Here is a 23,188-nt window from a genome sequence, read left to right as displayed (position 1 = left end):
TGTGTCTCAACTGCATGAAATTTCCGATAATCTCTATTGATTCTCAGGTGGTGTGACTTAACAGCATTGCCTCACAACCTGACCTTCAGTTTCAGCCAGTATTTGCCTTATCTGCTTCCAGCCTGCCAAGGGCAGTGCAGTGCCACTTGGAGAAGAGATAACCAGGTATTTTGCTTTCTTGTAGTTTCTTTTTCCACTCTGGTAGGTGAGCAAGTGTTGGGCAGGATCATATTTGCAGGAGCTCCGAAGAAAGCCCCACCTGAAGCAATCAAGCCTATTGGAAGCGAGACTTCCGCCACCCAGCCGCCTCCAGCTGTCCTGGACTCTTAGTCCCATCACCCCAAAGTCAGTCTGGCTTGGTCATGGGTCATGGGAACGCAAATGCAGTACAAATGGAAGACCCCAGGTTGGGTCGGTGGAATTGGCTTGGCAAGGAGGCAGATGTGTCAGCAGGGGTGGGCAAAATTCGGGGGTGGGCGGGGGACAGGGCCCGGGTTTGGGCTTGGGTTTAGGGCTGCAGGTGACACCTCTGGAAGGGGGCAGGCTGGATCCATCCAGAGGAGCTCCTGCAGCCCAAAATTGGGGGTGGGGGAAGCAGCTGCCATTGTATTTCATGATTTGAGGTGCTTTGGGGGCAGCCAAAGTGGATCTGGAGGTCCATCAACATCCTAAAGGTGCTTTTGAAAGAATGGGAAGATGAGAGGCCCATCAGAGAGACCATCAGAGAAGAAGAGGAAACACGTCAACTCAGGACAAAGGAGATCAAACAACTGCCATGACTGGGGAAAAGGTGAATGATGTCCTTCCTTTCCTTCCTTCCTCTCTTGTAAATTGCTGACAGTCTGACCCAAATCGGGACTAAAATTATTAAAATCAGGGACAAGCGGCTGAAACAAAGAAGGCATTCAATGCAACAATGTATTTTTATGGTTGTTATTGTTTTACACAACTATATTTTATGTTTTATTTTCACTGGGACCTTTTCTTGCTCTTGCATACTGTCTAGAGGAGGTGGGATCCCCCATTGCACTAAACAGTGGTTACTTTAACCATGGTTTGCTGCATACCCCACAAGCCAACCACAACACGTTATTCTAACATGTGGGTCTGGCCCAGGCCTCAAAACAGGGGCATTCCACTTGTTAGGCAAAGGAGGACCTCCATGGAGATTGGGTCAAAGCCAACAGGCTCTCCCAGTGCTTTTGAGGACAAGGGTTCCTTGTGGTCTTTTCCTCCTCATCTTGAGACCGTGCAGGATCCAAGAAGGACCCTGCTTTGGATTCCTGGCAGGAGAGGATGGTGAAGGAACCTCCCAACATGCTTGTATCAGCCTCAGAGTCCATGTCCTGTGCAAAGTGTGCCAAGAAGCCTCAGGTGCTCCAGGCATCTCCGCCAGCGACTGCAGCCCCAGTTCCAAACAGCCTGGCTCAGAAGGCAGATGAATTCAGCCAATGGCTGTTCTGAAAGACGGAAAAAACGCCCACGGAAGTGTTTCAAACTCCCAAGTGGTACTGATGGGGGAAGCAAGCTCCTTTTAAAACTGGAAACGGAGGAGGGGGTGCGGCGGGGGACCGTCGCAGCAATTTCCCAGGAACCCCTCCCTGCATCTTCCGCAAACTCCCACTTTTTCATTAGGGGCTGCTGCAGGGAGCTTCCGTGTTCGGGGACCAGTATCGCTGGCGCGAAATCCTCCTTCCCGCGCAGCGTGCCAAGGGGCGCGGTTCTGTGCTCGCCACCCAGCAGCCTGGAGGGCGCCAGGCTGGGAAAGGCTGCCGCGCGAGGGTGTTGCCCGAGACCCAGCTCCAGACGGGCTCGCGCAGTTCCCCGGGCACCTTCGCCACCGCCTCCCGACTGCCAGGGGGCGCGGGCGGGGCGGGGCGCGGGCGGGGCGGGGCGGGGGCGTCCCCTGAGGTGGGTGTGTCCTGGAGGAGCGGAGAACAATAGGTAAGCTCCGCAGTGGGCGTGGCTCGGGCCGGCGGAGGCGCCAATCAAACGCTCCCACAGGGGCGCACCGGCTCGCGGGCGCGGCGCCTACTTAAGCGCGCCCGGGCGCCGGCTCGTCCCTCTTAGTGTCGCGGGCATGGCCGGGCGTTGTCGCACGCCTCAAGGGGCGCTCCTGGCGCTGCGCGCCGCCAAGTCCTTCGTCGTCCCGCGCTGTTCGCGGTCCGCCACGGCCGCAGCTCCGGCGCCCGCACCCGCGGACCCCGATGTCCCCGCGGGCGCGGTCCCTGCGCACGGGACGCACCTCCGCCAGCGCCCGGCGCCGCCGCCCCAGCCGCGGGCGGTGAACTTCTCGGATGCGCGGGAGGCGTTCCGGAGCAAGACCAGCGGCGAGCTCCTGCGGGGGCTGCTGGTGCTGCGCCTCTGCTCCCTGGAGCCGCTGGTGCAGCGCGCCGAGCAGGTGAGCGGGGAGGGGGGTCCGGCCGGGCCCGGGGGGGGCTCTGCGCTCCTGCCTGCGGAGCCCGCCTCCTCCCTTCCTGGAGGAGCTGAGCGGGGGGTGCGTAGAGTTGAGCCCTCGGGGTTAGCGCCTTCAGCTCTTTAGAGCCTCCACCTTCAGAGGCAGTCTGCCTCGGGATAACAGAAACACAGCTTTGTTCTCTTGTTTAAAAATAGACTGACGTTGTTGATTTTAGACAGGAATCTCCAAAGGGTGAAAAAGAAGTGGTTCACGGGGGACCCCGGGCTGTTAAATAGCCCCACGGGGAGGGAGGCTTAACGTGCTTGTGGGAACACAGCCGGTGGTTGTCCCCTCCCCTGAGACTTCTAAGGTTGGGCGCAGTGCACGGCTTTTGTTGTACCTCGGAGTGGATCCCTGGGACCCCGCGGGGGTGTTGGGGAGAGGTTGGGCTGTCAAACCGGGGTGGCGCCTGAGGTTTCTCCGGGCTGAAGGTCCCCAGAACTCTAGCAGCGCATGAACCTTGCACTTTACAAGCGAGCCAAAGAAAAGTGAGAAGTTTGGAAGAAACAACTTTAGTGCGAATTGCAAAAAACAAAGCTTAAATCTACCCTTGGTAGCATTAACAGTGACTGTCCTAGAAATTATTCTTCCCGAGAAACTGGGGAGTGTTTTGCAAAAGAATTATAAGACAAATATCTTTGGGGTAATGAGAGCAGAGCACACCCTAAGTCTGCCTCTCGGGAGCCTGGGCCAGGGAAGCCAGCGCCACACCTGACCCCCTTGCTCTTCCCGCAGCTGATGCACCTCAGCCAGAAGCTGCTGGGTCAGTGGCTCTTTGAGAAGCTGATGAAGCTGACCTTCTACGGGCAGTTTGTGGCTGGCGAAGACCAGGAAGCCATCAAGCCGCTCATTCGGCACAACCGAGCCTACGGCGTGGGCTCTGTGCTGGACTACAGCGTGGAGGAGGACCTGACCAGCGAGGAGGCCAAGAGGAAGGAACTAGAGTAAGAAGCTATTTTGATGTGACAACAAGCAGCAGGGGGGAGTGTGATCCTGTGCCAAGGGGACGATTGTTACATCTGTAGCAATAGTTTGGAGAAGTTGAGGTCACAGCACGTTGCATAAGAAGGGGCATGACTGGGGCAGGAGAGGCGTTGGCTGGGAAGGAGGGCCGGCTTTAGGAAGAACTTGAAAATAGAAAGGGGTGATGCAAGGAGTGTCCCAGCAATTAATCCACAGGAAGTATTCCAGCAATGTGCAATAGCCAAGTTTGCCGTGGCCTTATCTCCCTCGCAACGAAAGCTTCAGGTTTCAGAGATGAGTCGGAAAGGCCCCTGACTAGGTTTGTTGGGCCTGGTGGGGGGTGGTTGCTGGGCTTGGATCTGGGGGTCTGGGACGTTGCTCCGGGGTGTTACTGGAGTCCCAGAGCCTGAGGTTATGCAAGAAAGAGCCATCCCCCGCTAAGAGAGGTTGCAGCTCCATCAAAGATAATAATTAAATGTGTAGGCCACCCAACAGTCAACGATTCTGGACAGCTCACAAAGAAATTTCAATGAAACATTAAAAAAAAGCAAAACATCCATCTGTTCACAATGCTCACAGTAGTGGTGCTTCGGAAGCTTTGGCTAGCTTGCAAACCTCTCTGTGCAGCACCGGTCTCAGGCAGAACAGCTCGCGTAAGCAGTCCAGCTGCCAACCCCCCTCATCCCACAAGGCCAGGGTGGGCTGGGAGGGGGCCAGGCGAAGGCCAGCACAGCAGTTTGGGGTCCACTGTGTGAGTGGAACAGGTTAGGCTGCTCTGTCTGCGAGCAAACAAGCGGGGTCTGCACTGGAGCCCCCTTCAAAACTAGCATGGAGGAAGTACTCCAGTGCATGCGAGGAATGCGCGTCTTTTTTCTCCGCAGTCAGCCGGGCCTGTTTTCAGAATCAGATTCTTCTGCATCGTTTTCAAAGCAGTTGCAGGTTGTTCTACAAATGGAGCCTCTTCCAAATGCAGGTTGACTTGGCCAGTGCAGGACTTGCGGTGTTTAAAAGGGGATCACATACTAGCCCACAGAATTACAAGTATGAGGAGAGCAGGGGAGGTAGCCCCAAATGCAGTGAGTTTTTATTTTCCAACCCAACAGATTCTTGGAATGAAATTGTGTTGAGGGGATCTGGACTTGATTGGTCAGTTAGTCTGTATGCAGGATAATTCTCCCAAACTGAAAGGAATGGGAGGAAATGCCACCAATAGAAAGGGCAAGTTTGAAAATAGGTCAGGTCAGGCCAGATGAAAAAGCACCAGGGGCAGTTGGGCAGCAGCTCCTTAAGAGGTTGGGAAGAAGTCCAGAAACTGAGCTGCGCCGCTTTCCCTAACTTGCCTTCTTTCCAACCCAACATCGTGCTGGAAAGAAATCAGATAAAGGGATCCAGACTCCATCTTTCCAGCAACATGGTGGTTCTCCAGGAAGTGCAGCCAAATTTGGCATGGTGGGAGAAGACACCCCTCCCCTGGCACAGAAGCTCCTTTGGGGGACTCTGGGTCAGCCCTTCCCTCTGAGCCCAAGAGCTGGTTGGGCAGCGGGAGACCTGGGTTCTAATCCTTCCTCAGCCATGGAAGCTTTCTCCCCCCAGCCCACCTACCTCTCAGCCCCACTAGGTAGGCCAGACCAGGAAATCAACTCCACAGGAAGTCAGGGAAGGCTGAGACTGCTTTGACTGAGGTTGGCTTTAAGGACAGAATCTTGCCAGTCTGATTCTGCTGGGCTTCTCCCGCCTTCTTGTACTCCTGTGAATTGGGGAGGTGCCTGTCTGAGCCACTTCCAAATGTGCTCTCCCTGTTCGGGAGTTAAAAGATGCTTCAGCCCCCTTTGCCTAGGGAACGGTTCCTGCGTATCTCCATCAGGGTCATCTTCCTTACTCTCCCTGCTACCTGACAGGGTGGTGGTGAGGAAACAGGAGGGGGAGAGAGAGTGCATGCTATTTATTCCATTTGTATGACCGCCCATCTCACCAAGTGATTCTATGTATGCCATCCTGAAGGAATTGAAAGGTGTATATCCAAGGTTGTACACTGAAATCCATCAACAGAAGAACCCATTTTGGGAGATTTGTCTTTTCTCTCCACACCCCCCCAAACCAGAAATAAGCATGGGGGCAGGCACAGGAGGCCTCTAATAGGCAAACAGTTTCCAGTTCCAACACTGACCCACTCAAAACTCCCAAGTAACCCAAAGCTGAGCTACCATATTTTGGTAGCCCAATTCTCGTCCTTTGTGGGGGGATAAGTTGAAGGGTTCTGAGTGGAAAAGGAAGTGTGTGTTTTTCTTCCCAGGAGCTCTCTTTTTCCCATTTTCATCCTCAAGGACCCCAAAGGAGCCATAAAAGGGTAAAAACTCAGCTTGGTCCCTCCTGGAGACTTTGCGCAGTCCCCATAGGGCATCCTGTGCCCCTCAACATAGTGGGAAATCGGTTGTCCACTTTGCCTGAAAACTGGTGGGTGTTTGCCAAGGTACCAGGTAGTCGCATCTCTAAGGCAGTGTTTCTCAACCTTGGGAACTTGAAGGTGTGTGGACACCTCCAAGTTCCCCAGGTGGAGAAACGCTGCTCTAAGGAGCTTGCTGAGATCACCTCTGGATTTTGCTCCATGCTGTGACCTGCGCCTCCCTCTGGTCCCTCCATCCAGCACCTTGCCAGTTTCGCTTCCTGTTTGCGTTCTCTCATGGAGAAATGCTGGTTTGCTTTTTCACCCAAGACAAAGCCCTCATTTTATGAGTCTGGAAGTGGGAGCTGGTTAAAGAGGGCGCCCCTCATGGATTTTCTTGGGCCCCTCCCAGGAGGAAAGCCGAGACCAGTCCTTGCCTTTGCATCACAAGGTAGATAGTTCTTGTTGCTCGGTACACAGTGTGCAACTTGTGCCTTGCCAAAAAAACAGCCTCCACCCCTGCTCTGCGATTGGAGGGACCGCCTTCCCCTTCGGCCTGACCGGCTGCTGCTGCGAGAGGCAGATCCCTTACGCAAACAAGGCAGCTGCCAGGAGCATGTGTCGAACCCGAGCTCGGGGGAAACGTCTTATCTGGGCCTCCTTCCTCGCCTGGGGAGATCAGTTAATCCAGCCCTGAATCTGAAACTCTCCAGCTCTTGGGAGGCATCGTACCATGCCATCTGTTCCTGGGGGAAGCATTTAAGAACTTGTTTTGCACAGCTGCCATTCATTTCAGTGCAGGATGAGTGGGAAAATGGCCCCTGAGCTGTGGGTCAGAATCTATCTTCCTCCCTCTGGTCTCCCCCTTAGTTGTTGCACTCGGCAAACTTGCCTGAGCAAGTTTGGGCTGAGGCTGAATTAATGAGGCATTCTGGATCGGGAAGCTTGTTTCCTTGGTGGCTTAAAGGGAGTGCTTTACAAAGACTGCCCCTTCAATTCTGGCAACTTTGGGGAAGCTTTTTCTCTGGAATAAGCATGTCTAAAACTGCAGGTTTGGGGTTTGTTGTTGTTGTTTTTTTAAGCTCATAAAACATCCTGGAAGGTTCACATTTTAGGTCTCAAGTCCTGGATTAACTGATTCAGAGTCTTCTCTGCTGCTGCTCCAGGTGGCTTTTCATAGTCTCTCATTCCTGAGTAAATGTGGGCACTCCCTGGCACTGGCACATCCTGCTGAGGGCCCAGGCTGCCCAGGGCAGCCCCATCAAGTGCTTGGTCACTTCTGGACTGGAACTTCAACCCGGCACTGCCAGGTTGCTTGAAAAATCCACCCTCTTCCCTTCCCCCGCTTAGTTATGCTGAAAAGCAGGCAGAGCTGTGTTGGACCATGGGAAAAATGTGCAATGCTGAGCTGTGTGGCATCTTAATTAGGACTGAAAACAACGTGCAAACGTTTGGTTTTTTCAGAACTCATTCAACAAGGTGTCAGTTTACAAAACAGGACACTGAGAAAAAGGAAGTTGAGACTCAGGCCAGCTATTTAAACCATGCAGCCCCTGCCCCAAGTCAGTCCAGGCCCCCAAAGATGGAGCCAGTTCAGCACTGTTGCTTTCTAGCTGCACCCAACCGTCAGGAACGTCAGAAAGGGCTGCTCCACAGCTCTGGAGCCAATAGCCGGGCAAGTCCTTTGCTGTGTTTCTCAACAGCCCAAGGCAGCCCTGGTCCTTTCCTGGACTTCACTGAAAATATTGTGATGTAGACGTGGGGGTGGGATTGCAACACAGCTGCACTGCTCTTGAACACGGATCCGGAGGAGGGACGCTCAACTTCCTTGCTCCCTGCTACTGCTGCTGCTTACTCTGCTCTGGGGTGGCGTTGCAAACTCAGCCAGCCCCACCAGGTCACGAGACTTCCGGTGAGGAGGATGGGGCCACTCCGGGTTCTCCAGAGCCCTTGGGTTGCAAACTCCCACAAAGGTTCCCCATAGTTTTGCTTTCATCTCATGGACTTTGCTTGCGGCACTGCTGCCGCCTCTCCACCATCTCAGGCGTTCCTCTCTGCTTCCTGGTTTCCAAGCTGAAGACTGCCCTCTGGGTAAATCACAGAATCCTAGGGTTGAAAGGGGCCCCAGAGGTCCTCCAGCCCAACCCTCTGCTCAGGGCAGGAGTCCTCAGACCATCCCTTTGCCTGAAAACCTCCAGTGACTCACTCCAGCGGTTCCTGCTTATTAGGCGTCATGGTCAGGACTCTTCCTGATTCTGCTCGTTTGTTTTCTCGGGCACCATGGAGAATGACTGCACACCCTCTTTTCCGGGGCAGCCCTTCAGGGACCACAAGGCTGCTGCCATGTCCTCTCTGAGCCTTCCCTTCTTCAGGCTGAACATACATTTAAGTGCTCTCCGGAGGATTTAGCCTCCCAGCCCTCAGCCTCGCTGCACTCCTCCTTTTGCCTCTCAGCGAGGCCAGCCCCAGGCCAAGGCTGAGCCTCGGGAACGTCTGTCCTTGTGATGCATTCCCACGTGGCCATCAGCAAGATCCCTCTGCTTTCCTGGACTGAGTATTAGCTACCAGAATGAACTTGTAGAAAGTATTCCAAACACTTCAAGATGGAAATCGGAAGCAGCTTTTTGAAACACAACACCCTGCAAGAAGAAAACTGTCCCAGCAAGGATGAAGCTGGATTACAGGCTTTGTCTTTGATGCAATTCGATATTCTTTGCATTGGAGATGATTTTAAAAGCAATTTGGAGCCTGCAGGCTGACAGAGCTTGTTGTGTGTGGTGCGATGCTGCCTTGATTCTCCCTTCCGGGCAATAATGTACCTCGGAGCCACCGTGTGAATTCAGAGCAGACAAAAGCAAGTTCTTGGCACAGCCGCTGAATGTCCTGGAATGAGAGGCAGTGAATCAAGTTGCTGTCAAGGGAGCTAAATCAGGGAGCCGTGGAGGTCTGGATGACTGGAGCTGAGGGGGTTGAATGGAGCCTCCAGCTCAAGGGCAGTCCACCCCAGAGTGCAGATTTGGGGGAAGCAGTGCTGGCGAGAGGCACTGCTCTTGTGCCCTTTGAGGGGGGCTCAGCCGAGGGTGCATCCCACCGAATGGGGCTGTTCAGGAATCAAATGGGTGGTGTCGTTCAAGTGCCGCCCCCACAGAAAAGGCTTCCTGCCAGTGGAGGAGCTGCCTGAAAGCCGTTTGCCCTGAGATGGCTCTTTTCTGCATTCAGTAGACGTGAAGAGTAGCTCCTCGACGCGCTTCTTTTCCCACATGGCCAAATAACTGATGGTTTCTCAAAAAGTCTGGAGAGCTGCTCTCCCACGGGCCTGATCTCCCTTACAACTTGCTCTTTCTGCTCGTGCAAGTCCTCGGCTTGTGCACCCCAGTTCATGCAAATAACTTGATGCTTCAGTCCCTTCTGTTACCATCCTGTATTAAAATTTGAGCTTATGCCAGCCATCCCCAACCTGGTGCCCCCCTTGCCCATGCTGGCCTAGAGCATCCATTACTTTCCACCAGTGTGGTTCAGCTGGGAATTATGGAAAGTGAATGCCAACCCCTCTGTAAGGAAGCTTAGTGGTGGGGACAGCTGGCCTGTATTTTTTGTTGTTGTTTTGCAATGATATTAGGGAAAGGGGCTTTTAAAAAGCTTCTGCCAGAAGCTGGAGCTGCATTTCAGCCTTGAACAAGCCAGCAGAAGGGGCCCAGAGAGGAAGAACGTGAGCCTGTCCACTCGCTCACTTGTGTTCTGGATGAAACCGGATTGCTTGAAGCAATGACGTTTTCTGCTTGTTTTTGAACCCCGCAGTCCAGAGTAGCCTTTCCCAGATGTGTTGGGAGTTTCTCCCAGAATTCCCAGCCTGGTTAGGAGCTGCAGCCCCAACACATCCTCACTTTGCTGAACTTTTGTGCATAAAGAGGACCAGGGAGATGGACCCTGCTCTGGAGGGCAGGATGAGAATTTGCAAACACTGTGTTGCATGGAAAATATTTTCTATCATTCTATTTTCTCTTTTATTTGGGGTTGCATACCTAGGACGCAAGTATGGCAGAAGAATAAAATTAGGCTGCCAACAGGACCTCTTTCCCTTGTTAAGCCATGGCACTAGAGGATGTGACGGCAAACCCCACATATTCTGATATGGCCAAATTCACACACGTCTTACAGCTGGCAGACCCTGACCCTTGGGTCGCCCCCGGGCTGCTCTGGGCGGGTGGCCAACTTTGGTCCCCTGGGCTGGGCTGCATTCAGTGCTTGCACTCTGGGTGTGCTGGTCTGGAAGACCAATGGCAGAAAGTAAGGCTTGTGTTTTTTGTAAGGCTTGTGTTTTTTGTAAGGCTTGTGTTTTTCTTTCTTCCCAGCTCCTGCGTCTCTGCGTTTGAAAAGGAGACAGGCAGTAAGTCAAGTTGCTGCTACGGCTGTGCAAAGCCGTGGCCTCTTAACGTCCCACCATTTGTTCGGGGTCTCCAGGCTGCCCTGTGGTGCTTCGGCTTTGCTCTCTGCTTTCATTTCTGGCACATGCAGCCAAGGGTGGCTTGCAAGAGAACATTTTCTCTCTGCCTGCTTCTGACATCTCCTTTTAGTGCAGGGGTGCTGACAGAGGGGCCCTGAGAGCCCCCAAAGCTCTTCTCAACTGTGGGCTTGGAGTCCTCCTCTGAGGCTTCTCATGGCACATCGAGGGACGCACACCCAAAGTGGTGGGAGGGGGCTCATTTCAGGGGTAGGAATTTTGAACAGTAAATGGCTGCCTTAAGCTTCCATTTTGCTCCTTAACTCCACATGGGCTAAGAGTTTGGCCCCATTCCTTGTGAGGGGCTCCCGAGGCCACAAATGGAGCGCTCCTGGTCCGTGCTTGGCCGCCCTGTTTGTTCTCTTGTCCTGGCTGATTTTGCCCAACATGATGGGTGGAAACAGATTTAGCCCAAGCAGGAGACACCCCAACTGCAACCAAGTTTATAACCATTATAACTAACAAGTATCACCCAGGATTCTTCGCTGAGCCCAGAATTTGGAGCATTTCAGAAAATTGCTGGGGTGGGGGACTTGATGTGGCTTGGGGTCCAAAGTGGATGGGGTATCTTGGGCTAAGGGAGGGCCTCTCCCTGCTGGCTGTCCTTCCCAGAGCAGAGAGAGAAGCGGTACAGTGTCCATCACAAATTTGGAGACCGCCGGGATGGTGTCACCGGCGCCCGAACCTACTTCTACGCTGACGAAGCCAAATGCGACCGGCACATGGAGACGTTCCTGAAATGTATCGAGGCCTCAGGTGAGCAGACTGCTCTGTCCCAGCAGCCTTCAGACCCCCAGGTCAGCCTCCCCAAATCAAAGGTGCTTCCCTCCACAGGAGGGGCAGAAGGGTGCAGGAGCCACCTGTAGAACCCCCCCTTCCAAGCTGGGGTGGCAAACGTGACCCTGGATGATGACCTCCAGATCAGGCCAACAAGGAGAGATGATGGGAGCTGGAGTCCAAGCAGATCTGGGGGTGTCTCTCGCAAAAGGTGTGGCTGCAGAGCAGCTCTTCCACTCTGGGTGCCCTCCAAACATGTGGACTCCCGTTGCCAGGATTCTTGGCTACTGCCCTGCTGGCTGTTGAGTTCTGCAAGTTGAAGCTGATGTGCCTGGAGGAGGTCTGGTTTGAGGGTGATTGGGGTAAAGAGGTCCCCCTTGGCACCACCCTGGGTCACCCTGTCTCAAGGCTCCTGGAGGGCCGGGGTGGCTCCTGACCGCATGGAAGCTCAGGTGCTTTGGTTCCTGGGGAGATGCTTGGAGGCCCCTTTGGCTGATCAGCTGAGGTCCTCCTGAGCGCTGCATACGTTGCTCTTTTTCAGGAGGCAGTTCAGAAGACGGTTTCTCTGCCATCAAACTCACAGCGCTGGGGAGGCCGCAGTTCCTGGTACGTGATCCCCGGGTCTGGATAGGGGCATTTGGTTTCTCGGCTCCCTGCTGGCCTGGAGCCATCTAACTTACCATTTTCTGAAAGGTCTCAAGCCCGTGAGGTTAAGGGAGAGACCGTGTAGACTCTCGGATGTCGCTCGACTCCCACTCGCAGTGTCTCTCACTGTTGGCCAAGCTGGCTGGGGCGGATCGGCTCCCCTTGATCAAACAGGGTCCCCTTTCAGGACCCAGGAAGCGTGTCACGGTTCCAGGTGGCTCCGCCCCGTTGACACCCCAGAAGGCTTTAAGGACCTGGCTGTTCTCCCAGCCCTGAGTTAGGGTGCCTGGTGCCTCCGTGTTAGATACGTGTGTTCTGATGTAGCTTCTGACTTTGCCATTTTGTTTATTTCTCTTACCGTATTTCTATTCGTTTGAGTTTTTATATTGTGAGCTGCCCAGATTCGGTCAGGAGCTGGGCAGTGCCAAAGCTGAAATTAATAAGTGCTTCGTGATACAATCCATTGCAGGGGAGGGATGCAGTTTAAAATCCCATAATTATCTTATGTGCCCAGAGGAGCAGGTATGTTAGTCTTTCGCAGTGAAAGTGATCAGGAATCTTGCAACACCTTGGAAGGTAACTATTTATAATTCCAGGGGCATTTGTGGATCACGATCCACCACGTGCAGTTTATATGTCTGAGGAAGCAGACTCTGGTAGCCTTAAACACAAGTGAAATTTCACGCATGGGCCATTGTTACAGGATGCACGTGAAGTACAAGCACAGTGTTGTTTTTAAAACCTGAGTGCAAACCCATTGCTAGTAATTAGCTCTTCCAATGTATGTCCTGAGGGGGCCTGCCACTTCAGTTTTCTGATTTCATTTTAAGCAGAAGTCTGTCTGTGCATGCACAGGCAGAAAGAGGGAGTGCGTGCTCACACATTTGTTTTAAAATATTTTTCACCCAGCCTGTCTCCCCTTTGTGAGCTGCCAGAAATGTTCTGTGGTTCCTGTGGTGTGTGAATCCTAGATTCTTTGTGGCAACCTTTGGAGGTCCTCAGGAGAGCATCTCTGGCCCAGCCCTTCGCATCTTGATGTAGATGGTCACCAGCAGGCACTTTCTCCCTGCAAAACAGCCAGTCTTCCTCAGGGTTTAATGATTCTTAAAGGGTCCCTTTTTCATAATTTTTTAATTGTCCCTTGACTCTAGGGTCCAATTTGCATTTAAAGGCTGGCAAAAAAATCTTCTGGTAACACTGAGTTTGATGAAAGAACCTGCAGGGCTTTTGTTCTTAGCAAATAGGATTAAACAGCTCTGGGTCATAATGGACCCCCTCAATTTAGAAGCAGCAATTTTTTAAATTACGTGCTACTCCAGGTTTGTGAAGGCCACTGCCTCTCCCTGCTGACCGTGATCCAAGAGGCCTGATCTACCAAGGCCCATCCCGTGTTCCTGACCAATGCAGGGGATGCTCCCTGGACCTGCCCAGGTTCTCCAGGACGTGGTGCAAATATTCCCACTCAAGACAGGGTGCTCACCCAGCCTTTGCTTGCCTCCAGCTGCAGTTCTCAGAAATGCTGGTGAAATGGAGAAGCTTCTTCCACCAACTGGCTGCTGAACAGGGCAAGGTGGGCTTGGCCGCTCTGGAAACCAAGCTGGAGGTAGAGAAGCTACAGGTGAGGTGCTGTGTGCAACACTGAGGGGGTGGGACAAAATGGAGTTCGCTGATGAGATCAGATCGAGATGCCGTGGTTAAGGCGTCAGGCTAGAAACCGGGAGGCTGTGAGTTCTAGTCCTGCCTTGGGCCCAAAGCCCACTGGGTGACCCTGGGCCAGTCCCTCTCTCTCAGCCCTAGGAAGGAGGCAATGGCAAACCCCTTCTGAAAAATCTGCCAAGAAAACTGCAGGGACTTGTCCAGCCAGTCTGAGAATTGGACACGATTGAACGAATTTTAAAAAAATGAGATGGTAGGCTGGGCTGCCTACCTGGAACTTCTGCACTGAGCACAGTCTACCTGGGAAACAGGTGCAGAGAGCAAAGGTAGAGGTGCCTCCTCCTGCCTTGGCTGCAGGTGGCCTTTTCCTGAAGACATCTGCCCTGAGCTCTTCCCTGGAAACTGGAGCCTTGAAGATAGAGAACTTCCACCTGCAGATGTTTTCCATTCTTTCCTCCCTGGCACCCCCTTCTCCTTCTACACTTTCTGTCTCGCCCCACCTTGTCTTTTCTTGCACTCGGCTACCAGGAGGGGAATGTTTGGCAAAGGCTGCCTGTGGCTCCAAAGCCCCAGGCTGCTCCCTTCTCTTCGCCCACTACCTGGCACTCCCCCTTTCTTGGGCTTGGCCTCCTGTAGCTCCCAGCCACACAGTGTGGACTCTGTTAGCCAGTGGATGAGAGCTGGAGCCCTGCACAGAGGCTGGGGAAGATGCCCTATGCCCCGAAGCATAAGTTAAGGTCCGAAAGGTCCCCCTCTTCTGACCCTGAAATGGCATGATGGGGTTCACTGAATGGAGGTCTGAACTGTCCACTACAAGGCTGGACCAATTCCGGCAAGGTCAGATCAGCTCCTTCCAGCACTGGGATACTTCTGGTGAAGTCTGAGCAAGACACGTAGGAATTGGGAACTGTGACCTCAGAATGCTTGGCCAGTTTCTATCCCAAATCTGATTCATGCCTGGCACAAGACCCATTCCAAGAATAAGACCTGACTGGGCACTGTGGGACTGAAGCGGCGCCTTTTGTTTTATTTATTTAATTAATTTTTATCCCTCCTTTATTATTTTTATAAATAACTCAAGGTGGCGAACATATCTAATACTCCTTCCTCTTCCTATTTTCCCCACAACAACAACCCTGTGAGGTGAGTTGGGCGGGGAGAGAGTGACTGGCCCAAGGTCACCCAGCCGGCTTTCATGCCTAAGGCGGGACTGGAACTCACAGCCTCCTGGTTTCTAGCCCAGCACCTTCACCACTAGACCAAACTGGCTCTCTTTTGATTCTGGCAGGAGGCCCTGGCCACCCTGGGGATTGCCACCAGAGCCGAAAGCCAGCAGTGGTTCGCAGGCGAGAAGTTGGGCCTGACGGGGTAAGTGCTGGCCGACCGGGCGGTTTGCAGTCCAGTGAAGCGGCAGCTGCGTTACGAGAGGGTGGGAGGCAGGAGCAGGCCATGTGCGCATTCAGAACACAAGGTCCTGGTCTTTGCCACTCCGAAGGTATGGCAGCATTTGAAAAGAAACATTAAAAGGGGCCCTGGGGGGCCTGGAGCAGCTTCCTTGCAAGGAAGAAGAAATAGGACTCGGTGTGGCTTCCCCAGATACCAAAACATCCCCCAAGGCCTCTGCAGAGCCACAACTTACAATGGCTGTTCATTAATTAGTTCTCAGATGGATTCCGGATGCCACTGTGTGAAGAACTTGCAAACGCCTCAGTGAAAGAACCTGTCAGTTGCTGGTTCAGAGCAAGGTAGAAAGAAAGAAAATAGAGAAGTCTCCCACCTCATGCATTCTGGGACACGTAATTCCTTTGCCAGAATTCTTGTAAACCCCCCCCATCACCACCACCCATCCCTTAATCTTGCTAAAGAGATTCAGCAAGAACCATACTTGGAAAAGAATTGTCTTTGATTTAGGCCAATGCCCCAAAGCCTACAGACCCTACAGTTGACAAAAGTCTCACGAGTCCACCAGCTCTTGAAATATTTGAGTCATTTTTGAAATTAGATCTTAATATCATAAATAAAAAGGGTACTGAGCCCTGGACTTCAGAGTTTGGGACACCCAAAAAAGAGTTAAGTGGCAGGGAGGACAGACACGACCAAGGAGATTAAATGAAATGGGGGAGCACGCCTGCCTTTTCCCCAAACCTAAACCCCTAAAGCTGAGCAGGGGGGGACTCTGGAGCAGTGAAAAGGCTTTTTCCCTGCATTGTTAAATTGCAGGCTCCCTGCCACCACATGGCCATCAAATGGGGCACCTTCAAGAGGACAAGACAAACCCATGGAAGAAAAGGCCATTGACATGATGGCTGAAAGTTATCTGTCAGTGTTTCTCAACCTCAACAACTTTAAGATGTGCGGACTTCAACTCCCAGAATTCTAGGGGTTGAATTCCACACAAATTAAATTACCAACTCGAAAAACACTGCTCTAACCCACCTCAGCTGATCTCAGAAAGCTAAATGATTGGACTTGGTTAGAACTTGGATGGGAGACCACCAGAGAATGCCACAATTGGAAATTAGCATGCTGGCTGGGAGCTGAAGTCCATACATCTGAAAGTTGTTGAGGTTGAGAAACATGGATCCAGGTTATTCCAGGTCCCTGGAAGCCTTGTCCAGATATGTATGCATTCTCCTGTGGGCACTGAAGGCTGGTCTGGCCCAGTTTCAGGGATGCTGATACTTTCTCTTCTTCCTCCGTGAGGCGAGTGCCCTTCAGATACTTCCTTTTCTCTGTGGAAAGGAAAGTTGGGGGAATGAACTAGACAGGTTAACTTGAACCCAGCAATGTGAAGCTTTTATGAAAGGGCGCTTGGTGTTGCAGCAGGAGGCAGAGATTGGAGACAGGAGGCAGGCAGGGTGCGTGGGGCCACGAAAGTCAGCTTTTACCACTGAAATCTCTGCAGATCCAGCCAATCCCAGTTCCCAGGGGTAAAAGTTGGGATAGGGAGGAGCTGCTGTTATCCATCCCCTCCGCTCACCAGGACTTGACATAAGTGTCTTTTCTCAGAACGGTGGACTTGCTGGACTGGAACAGTTTGATTGATGCCCGGATGGCGATCTCCAAACTCCTCCTCGTGCCGAACCTGAAGGTAAATGCCAGACCTGCAAGGGCGTTCTTGGCTGCGATGGGGAGGTGGGGATACAGCGATCTTAGGAGACCTCCGGATGGACATTTGAACCACAACTTTCTGGGTGTGGGGAGCTGCAGTTCTAAACTACTCCCAAATACAGGAAGGCCGCGCAGTTTTTCCTGCCAGGTCTCATTCAGTTCAAGAATTTACATTCAGAGTTTCCTTCAAACGAGCAGAGAAATTCTCCAGGGGGTGCGTGAAGGTTTCATCCTGTGATGAGGTGGCCAAGGGGTGTGTGTGAAGGTCTTGTTCCCTCTGCCATTTCTTGCTCTTGTGTTCAACCACAAGGGGAAACCTTATTGGGGGGGGGGGAGTTACTTGCTGGGGCCTTTGCCATAGCAGTGGGGGGCAGGCTTGAAAAATGGTTGGAGAGTTGCTCTTTCCCCTGCAGGAGACCCACCAAGTTGGTCAAGAATGTTGAGATGCTGCTCTAAAGGGAACCAACCAGCTGATGCCAGTCCTCAGTGGGTGGTCTCCCCCACCCCCCAACCCGTATGTCAGGGCTGCAACTCCCCAAATCTGTGGAGAGACGTCCATTAGGTTGACGAGATCCATGAGGCACGCTGGCAGCATTTAGAATGTGCAGCTGGCACCCCTTGCAGCCCAGAACCTTTTCTCTGCAGCTGAGCAGGAAGCAGGGCGGGGCGTTCTCTCCCTCTGCTCTGATCCAGCCGCAGAAAACCCATCTTTGGCCAGGCTGCCCACAGCTGAGAAAGGCTCTTTAGCCTCTGCTGGAAGAAGACAGTGGGAAGAAGTTGTCAAGGACCAGAGTCTCCTTAGGCCGGCAGTCGGGAGCATGTGTGGCTTCTCTGGCCTCTCTCCTTCCTCCCCCTTCCCTGCTCAGAGCCACTGTTGCAATGAAAGCCTATTCTGGGGAATTCTGGGAGTTAAGTCCACAGATCTTCAGGCTGCCAAGGTTGAGGAACACCGGCTTAGGCTGTCAGGGCAAGCGACTGTGTATACACAGAGAGCAAAGACCGCTCCCTCCTCGCACTGAAGATGCTGCCCAGTCGGGCAACAAACGTCTGCAAGCAAAGCACCGAGCTCAGAGAGCGCCAAGGACCCCACAGTTCCGCCCTGAGGCGAAGAGAGTCTCTTCTCTCAGAAGAGTCTTTCTCCTGGGGGAGCCAGCCCCCGTCCCGTCCCGTCTCTGGGCTTCAAGGTCATGATCAGGCGGAGCTTGGCTTTTATTACCACTGTGCCAAAATTAGGCTTGGAGACCGGATTTGAGCAAATCAGGTTGGCGCATCAAACCGACTCCGGGCACCCAAGGCTGGCACGCAGAGGAGCAAACCCCCTCCAAGACCCCAGACTGGCCTGGCTCCGTTCCGTGAGTCGAAACGGTGCCAGCTGGCAAGTTGCGATGCCCCCGTGCCTCGTTTTCACGTCTTTGCTTCTGCTCTGGAACCGGGCGGGCCTCATCTCCCCTCTCCCCTCAGACGGGCCAGCTGGAGCCACTCCTCTCTCGCTTCACCCAGGAAGAGGAGATGCAGATGAAGCGCATGCTGCAGCGCATGGACGTCTTGGCCAAGGTGAGGGCCTGCTTGGCTGCCTTTCTGCTGCCGGGAGAGATGGGCGGCAGTGGCAGCGGCAGAAGAAAAGCCGATGCCCCCAGAGGATCCCTTACAGGTCGTGGCGGGGAGGCAGATCAGCCGAGGAAGGTGTTCTTGCTCGCCTGCCCCCCGGAGCAGCTTCCGCGAGCAACCCCAGAGAGGACGGGGCAGCCTTCCTCCACTTTTGCAGCTCAGCAGCACCCCCTCCCCTCCCCACCCCACCCCACATCTCATCCCTGCTGGATCGGGTTGGCAGCCAATTTTGCCTTCAAATGCAAGTGGCCCCGGTGGTTTCGCTGCAGTCCCACCGAAGGCAAGCGCTGCAAGGCCAGATTGAGTGTTTATAAGAAATCAAACTGCAGAGGGAAATTCCAAAGCCAACGAGGAAAAGAAATGCACCATCTTCTAGGAGCCCCCGTCAAAAATACGTGTCGTCAATATTAGATATTGGGTTCAGATATTGATTTTTAAGTGGTGCATTTCAGTGATCCTTTTTGCTCTTTCTATTGCTTTTAGAAAGCTGTAGCGACAGGCGTGAGGCTGATGGTAGATGCAGAACAGACCTACTTCCAGCCAGCCATCAGCCGCCTTACCCTGGAGATGCAGCGCCGATTCAACCAGGAGAAGCCGGCCATCTTCAATACGTACCAGTGCTACCTGAAGGTGGGATCTCCTGGTGGTCTCCCATCCAAGTACTGATCGGGCCCAACCCTGTCTTGCTTAGGAGACCAAAAGTAGTCATAAGGCTGCGTCTCCTGAGACAAGTTAGCAAAAACAGCAGAACTAGACCAGTGGCACGGATTGATGACTTTCCCCAGACCTCTAGCCAGCTGGGAATTCTGGGAGGAAAAAAGACTTTTGATATTTTGATTATTGAATTTATTTATAAAAAATTCTATCTTTTTTTTTTACTTCCAAAAACCATCCTAAAGCAGCTTATGTTGGAAAGTTCATTGTGATCTGCAGAATGTAAAGATCACCCATCCTTTATTATCTGGTAAAAGGTCTTTCTTAGTTACCCTCACTGCTAAATCTTGGGCTAAGTAGATGATGCTGGAATAGAGAAGAATGGAGGCTGATCTTTCTCTTCTCTCACACACACAACATTCAGTAATGTGTACAAAGGAACAGATCTCTGCGTGGAGACAGGTCCGCAAGGTCTTTTGATCACAGTACAAAGTGCCAGAGAACCCCATTTTGCCTTGGAAAGCTCCAGAGCGGAGCTGAAGATGCACCTTCTGGCACAGCAGGTCCAAGCAGCAACCAGATTCTTCTCAGACTCCCTCCTCCTCTTCCACAGCTTCCACCTTGCTCTCCTCTTTCCCTCCCTCCAACAGGATGCCTACGATAATGTCACCGTTGACGTGGAGCTCTCGCGCCGGGAAGGGTGGCATTTTGGGGCCAAGCTAGTGAGAGGTGCGTACATGGAGCAGGAGCGAAGTCGGGCAGCCGAAGTGGGCTACGAGGATCCCATCAACCCAACCTATGAAAAGACCAGTGAGATGTACCACAGGTGGGGAGAAGGTGGTGCTGGGCTTCTGAGGCTGTAAGAGGGGAAGGACCCCTAGTAGGCCAGCTGTCGTCATCTTCCCTCTTTCCTGCAGATGCCTGGACTACATCCTGGAGGAGATCCGGCACAGCCAGAAGGCCAATGTGATGGTTGCTTCTCACAATGAAGACACGGTCAAGTTCACCCTTGGCAGGTACTGGTCAGTGTGAAGCCCCCACCCTCTCTCTGGCAAAGCCAGAAGAGGAGTCCTCCTAGAATTCTCAGCAAGGGCCATCTTGCCCTGACACTCTGCAGGCTGGAGTCCACACATCTGGAGGGAGGGAGGGAGGGAGAGTGGGGCGGGGAAGGCTCTTCTAGAATCAGGTGGAAGAGCACATTTGGAGAGAGAACGAGCATGTCTGGTTGTCTTCTGAGACTCCTTTTCCTTCTCCAGGATGGCAGATCTTGGCATCCATCCCTCAGAGAACAAGATCTACTTTGGGCAGCTCCTGGGCATGTGTGACCAAATCACCTTCCCTCTTGGTAAGCCAGGGCTTCAACAAGGCGGGGTCCGTTGGCCAATGGGTGGGTTGTCATTTGTTCCACTGGCTGCGCTCCTGATTGGACCCGCTCATTCTTCAGACCCTAAGAAGCCCAGGCATTGCACCAGGGTGGAGATGGCATTTCCTATCACTGTACCACCCACCCTTCCTTCCTTCCTTCCACACCCAAACTTCACTTGTCTGATCTTGGGGAACTGCAAAAATTAGGTGGGGGTTGCAAACAGGATGACTCTCAACTAAAATCATCCCGTTTTCAGAACAGGGACAGAGGAATGTGTGGTCCAGGGGCTGCCAACCCCCGCCCCGCACAGCCCCCGGGTGCTTTCCCGGGGCAGGTGGGGCCAAAGTTAGCCCTATTTCCAGGCTTTGGACTTCAGAGCAAAAGGTCAAGGGGGTGTGTTAAGTCTTGCAGAGCCTTAAGAAACACCTTTCACCCCTCAAAATCTCTGTATCTTGCTTAACAGGCCCCAGTCCTGTTCCCTTTTGGAGGTAGTCCTCAGCATGGAGAGAGAAGGAGAATTGCATTAGTCGACGGTAGCCAAAATCAGGAGGAGTCTGGCAGCACCTTTTCTGATGAACACATTTCATTGAAAGGCATAAGCTTTTGTGGCTCTTGAAAGCTTATCCTTTTTGCTAAAATGCATCCTTCAGAAAAGATGCTGCCAGGCTCTGATTTGAGTCCTTGAGGTGGAGTGGCTCTTGTGAGGGAGAGCAGGTTGCACAACCTCCGCTTAGGGACAGAGGCGGACAGCTCTCAAGCTCCAGAATTAATCGGCTGCTTGTGTTCAAATAAGTCCCTTCGTGCCCCTTCCTGCTTCTGTCTGGGGGAGCTGCGTGTTGGGAAGTCATGACCAGCTGGCTTTTTGGTTCCATCCTGGCCTCCAGGTCAAGCCGGGTTCCCCGTGTACAAGTACGTTCCCTATGGCCCTGTGAAGGAAGTCCTGCCCTACCTGTCCAGGAGAGCCCAGGAGAATCGGGGCCTCCTGGCCCGAGCTGGGGAAGAGCAGCAGCTACTCTGGGCCGAACTGAAGAGGCGCCTGTTTTCGGGTGCCCTCCTCACTGCACCGAGCCCCCCCTAGTTCTCCCCTGCTGCCTCAGCGCCAGGACTGCTTGGACAGAGACCCCAGTTGGAAAAAGTAGTGGACATTTCCTTGCAGGCAAGCCAGGTGGCTCTACCCCTTGTGCCAGGGTGGCACAGCTTCTCGAGGCTGGGCACTTTGCGACGGGTGCCGTGAGTGCAGCAGCTGCTCCAGCACCATGTTCCTTCACAGCACCTGCCTGTTGGCATTCCCCTGACTGGACACCTTGGGACTCTTTGGGCTACCATGTGACGTTCAGAATTGCCTTCTCCAGATGCCACTTGCCACCTGTTTTCTCTTCCATTTGTCCTCGTCCGGGATGAAGATGGCAGCATCAATAAAACTCTTTGCAGACACTGCCTGAGTGACAGCCAGGTGGCAGAAGGACCTTTTCCCAGGGCATCCTGAGCCTCTGGGTGCTTCTCTGGGTGAGATCGCCCTCCTTCTCCAGGGTTTGCGGCTCTCACAAAACAACAGTCTGTTCAGCCACAGCTTGTTGGACATGCTATAATCAAGCAGTGGGTTTGCAAGGACTGTGAAAGGAACAAGGTGATTACCAGAAGACAGCATGGATTTGTTACAAACAAGCTGTAAGACAAATCTTACTGTTTCCTTTGACAACGTGACTAGATTACTGGATGAAGAGAATGCTGTGGATGTGATGTACCTAGACTTCAGTAAGGCTTTTGAAAAAGTGGACCACAGCCTCCGTGGTAACCTGCAAGAACGTGGGATGGATGGATTTGCAGTTGCCTGAGCAACTGTAGCCAGCACGTGGTCCTTGATGGGTCTGTGTCCACAAGGAGGGAGGGATGCAGTGGGGCACCTCGGGGTTCCTTTCTGGGCTCAGGACTCTTCAACATCTTCATAAATGACCTAGATGAGGGGATAGAGGGGATGCTCATGTTTGTGGATGACACAAAGCTGGGGAGGGGAGATTGCTGACACCCCAGAAGACAGGCTCGAGTCAAAAGATCTTGGTAGACTTGAACCCTGGGCCCTATCAACAAAATGTTGTTTAGTGGTGAGAAATGTCAGGTTCTGCACTTAGGCAGGAAAAACCAGATGCACAGGTACAAGATAGGTGCTATCTGGCTTAGCAGTCGTACTTGCAAGAAGGATCTGGTGTCCTTGTAGAGCACAGATTTCGCACGATCCAGCAGGGTGCCGCAGCTGCTAACAGGCAATGCAATAGAGGTAGAGCGACGAGATCACAGGAAGTGATAGTGCCACTCCGTGCTGCACTGGTCAGGCCACACTTGGACTACCATGTCCAGTTCTGGTCACCACAATACAAAGAGGATGCTGAGGAACTGGAAAGAGTGCAGAGAACGGCAGCAAAGATGGGGAGGGGCCTGGAGGCTAAATCTTGGGGAAAATGGCTAAAAGAAGAGGGTATTGTTTAGCCTAAAAAAAGAGAAGGCTAATGGGGGACATGATAGCAGTTGTCCAATACTTGGAGGGATGTCACAGGGAAGAGAGGGTGGATTTATTCTCTGGTGCTCAAGGGTAGGACAAGAAGCAAGGAATGGAAGCTTTACAGAGAAGTATCCAAACTCGAATTTCCTGACTGGGAATTATTAAACAGTGGCAGAGTGTGCCTCCTTGGAGTCAAGCGGGCTGGGTCGCTGGAAGTTTTCAAAGAAAGGCCATTTGTCTGGGGTGGTCAGAGGGTTCCTGTCCTGAGCAGGGGCTGGACTAGAAGACCTCCAAGGTCTCTTCCAACCATAGGGGTCTATGCGACTGAATCCCCTTCTCGCCCCTTTTGGTAAAATAAATAACGATCAAACATGTATATGCTGCTAAAACTCTCATGTCTGTGTGTAACCTTCAGTTGGGTGAAATGGTACATTGATAGGACAATGATTTTTCAACCAAGATAGCTCAAATGGGCTAACTTAGAGAAAGCATCCGAAATCCCATCCCCAAATTAGGCAAAGTTACGGCTGCCTCAGCACTGCTGCGGCCATGCAATCGTCACTTCCAGT

General features: G+C 52.9%; 1 protein-coding gene across 1 annotated transcript; it reads left to right on the top strand.

The window, feature by feature from the left end:
- Nucleotides 1–2,068: 2,068 nt before the first annotated feature.
- Nucleotides 2,069–22,961, top strand: PRODH (proline dehydrogenase 1). Its single transcript, XM_063315624.1, has 14 exons — nt 2,069–2,401; nt 3,194–3,402; nt 10,157–10,191; nt 10,918–11,061; nt 11,624–11,688; nt 13,229–13,345; nt 14,672–14,751; nt 16,393–16,474; nt 17,956–18,048; nt 18,586–18,732; nt 19,407–19,582; nt 19,674–19,772; nt 20,013–20,101; nt 21,007–22,961. Exons 1-14 carry the CDS (start codon nt 2,081–2,083, stop codon nt 21,198–21,200), a joined length of 1,851 nt encoding a protein of 616 aa, XP_063171694.1. The 5' UTR covers nt 2,069–2,080; the 3' UTR covers nt 21,201–22,961.
- Nucleotides 22,962–23,188: the final 227 nt, after the last annotated feature.

The sequence above is a fragment of the Candoia aspera genome, chromosome 15 (assembly GCF_035149785.1).
Source record: "Candoia aspera isolate rCanAsp1 chromosome 15, rCanAsp1.hap2, whole genome shotgun sequence".
NCBI lineage: Eukaryota > Metazoa > Chordata > Lepidosauria > Squamata > Boidae > Candoia > Candoia aspera.
This window is presented reverse-complemented; position numbering and strand designations above follow the sequence as displayed.

Excerpts from the sequence above, each read along its gene's own strand:
- PRODH (XM_063315624.1), top strand. The coding sequence starts at position 2,081 with ATGGCCGGGCGTTGTCGCACGCCTCAAGGGGCGCTCCTGGCGCTGCGC. Across the intron at positions 18,049-18,585 it reads GCATGGACGTCTTGGCCAAG|AAAGCTGTAGCGACAGGCGT; the intron begins GTGAGGGCCTGC and ends TATTGCTTTTAG. Across the intron at positions 18,733-19,406 it reads CGTACCAGTGCTACCTGAAG|GATGCCTACGATAATGTCAC; the intron begins GTGGGATCTCCT and ends TCCCTCCAACAG.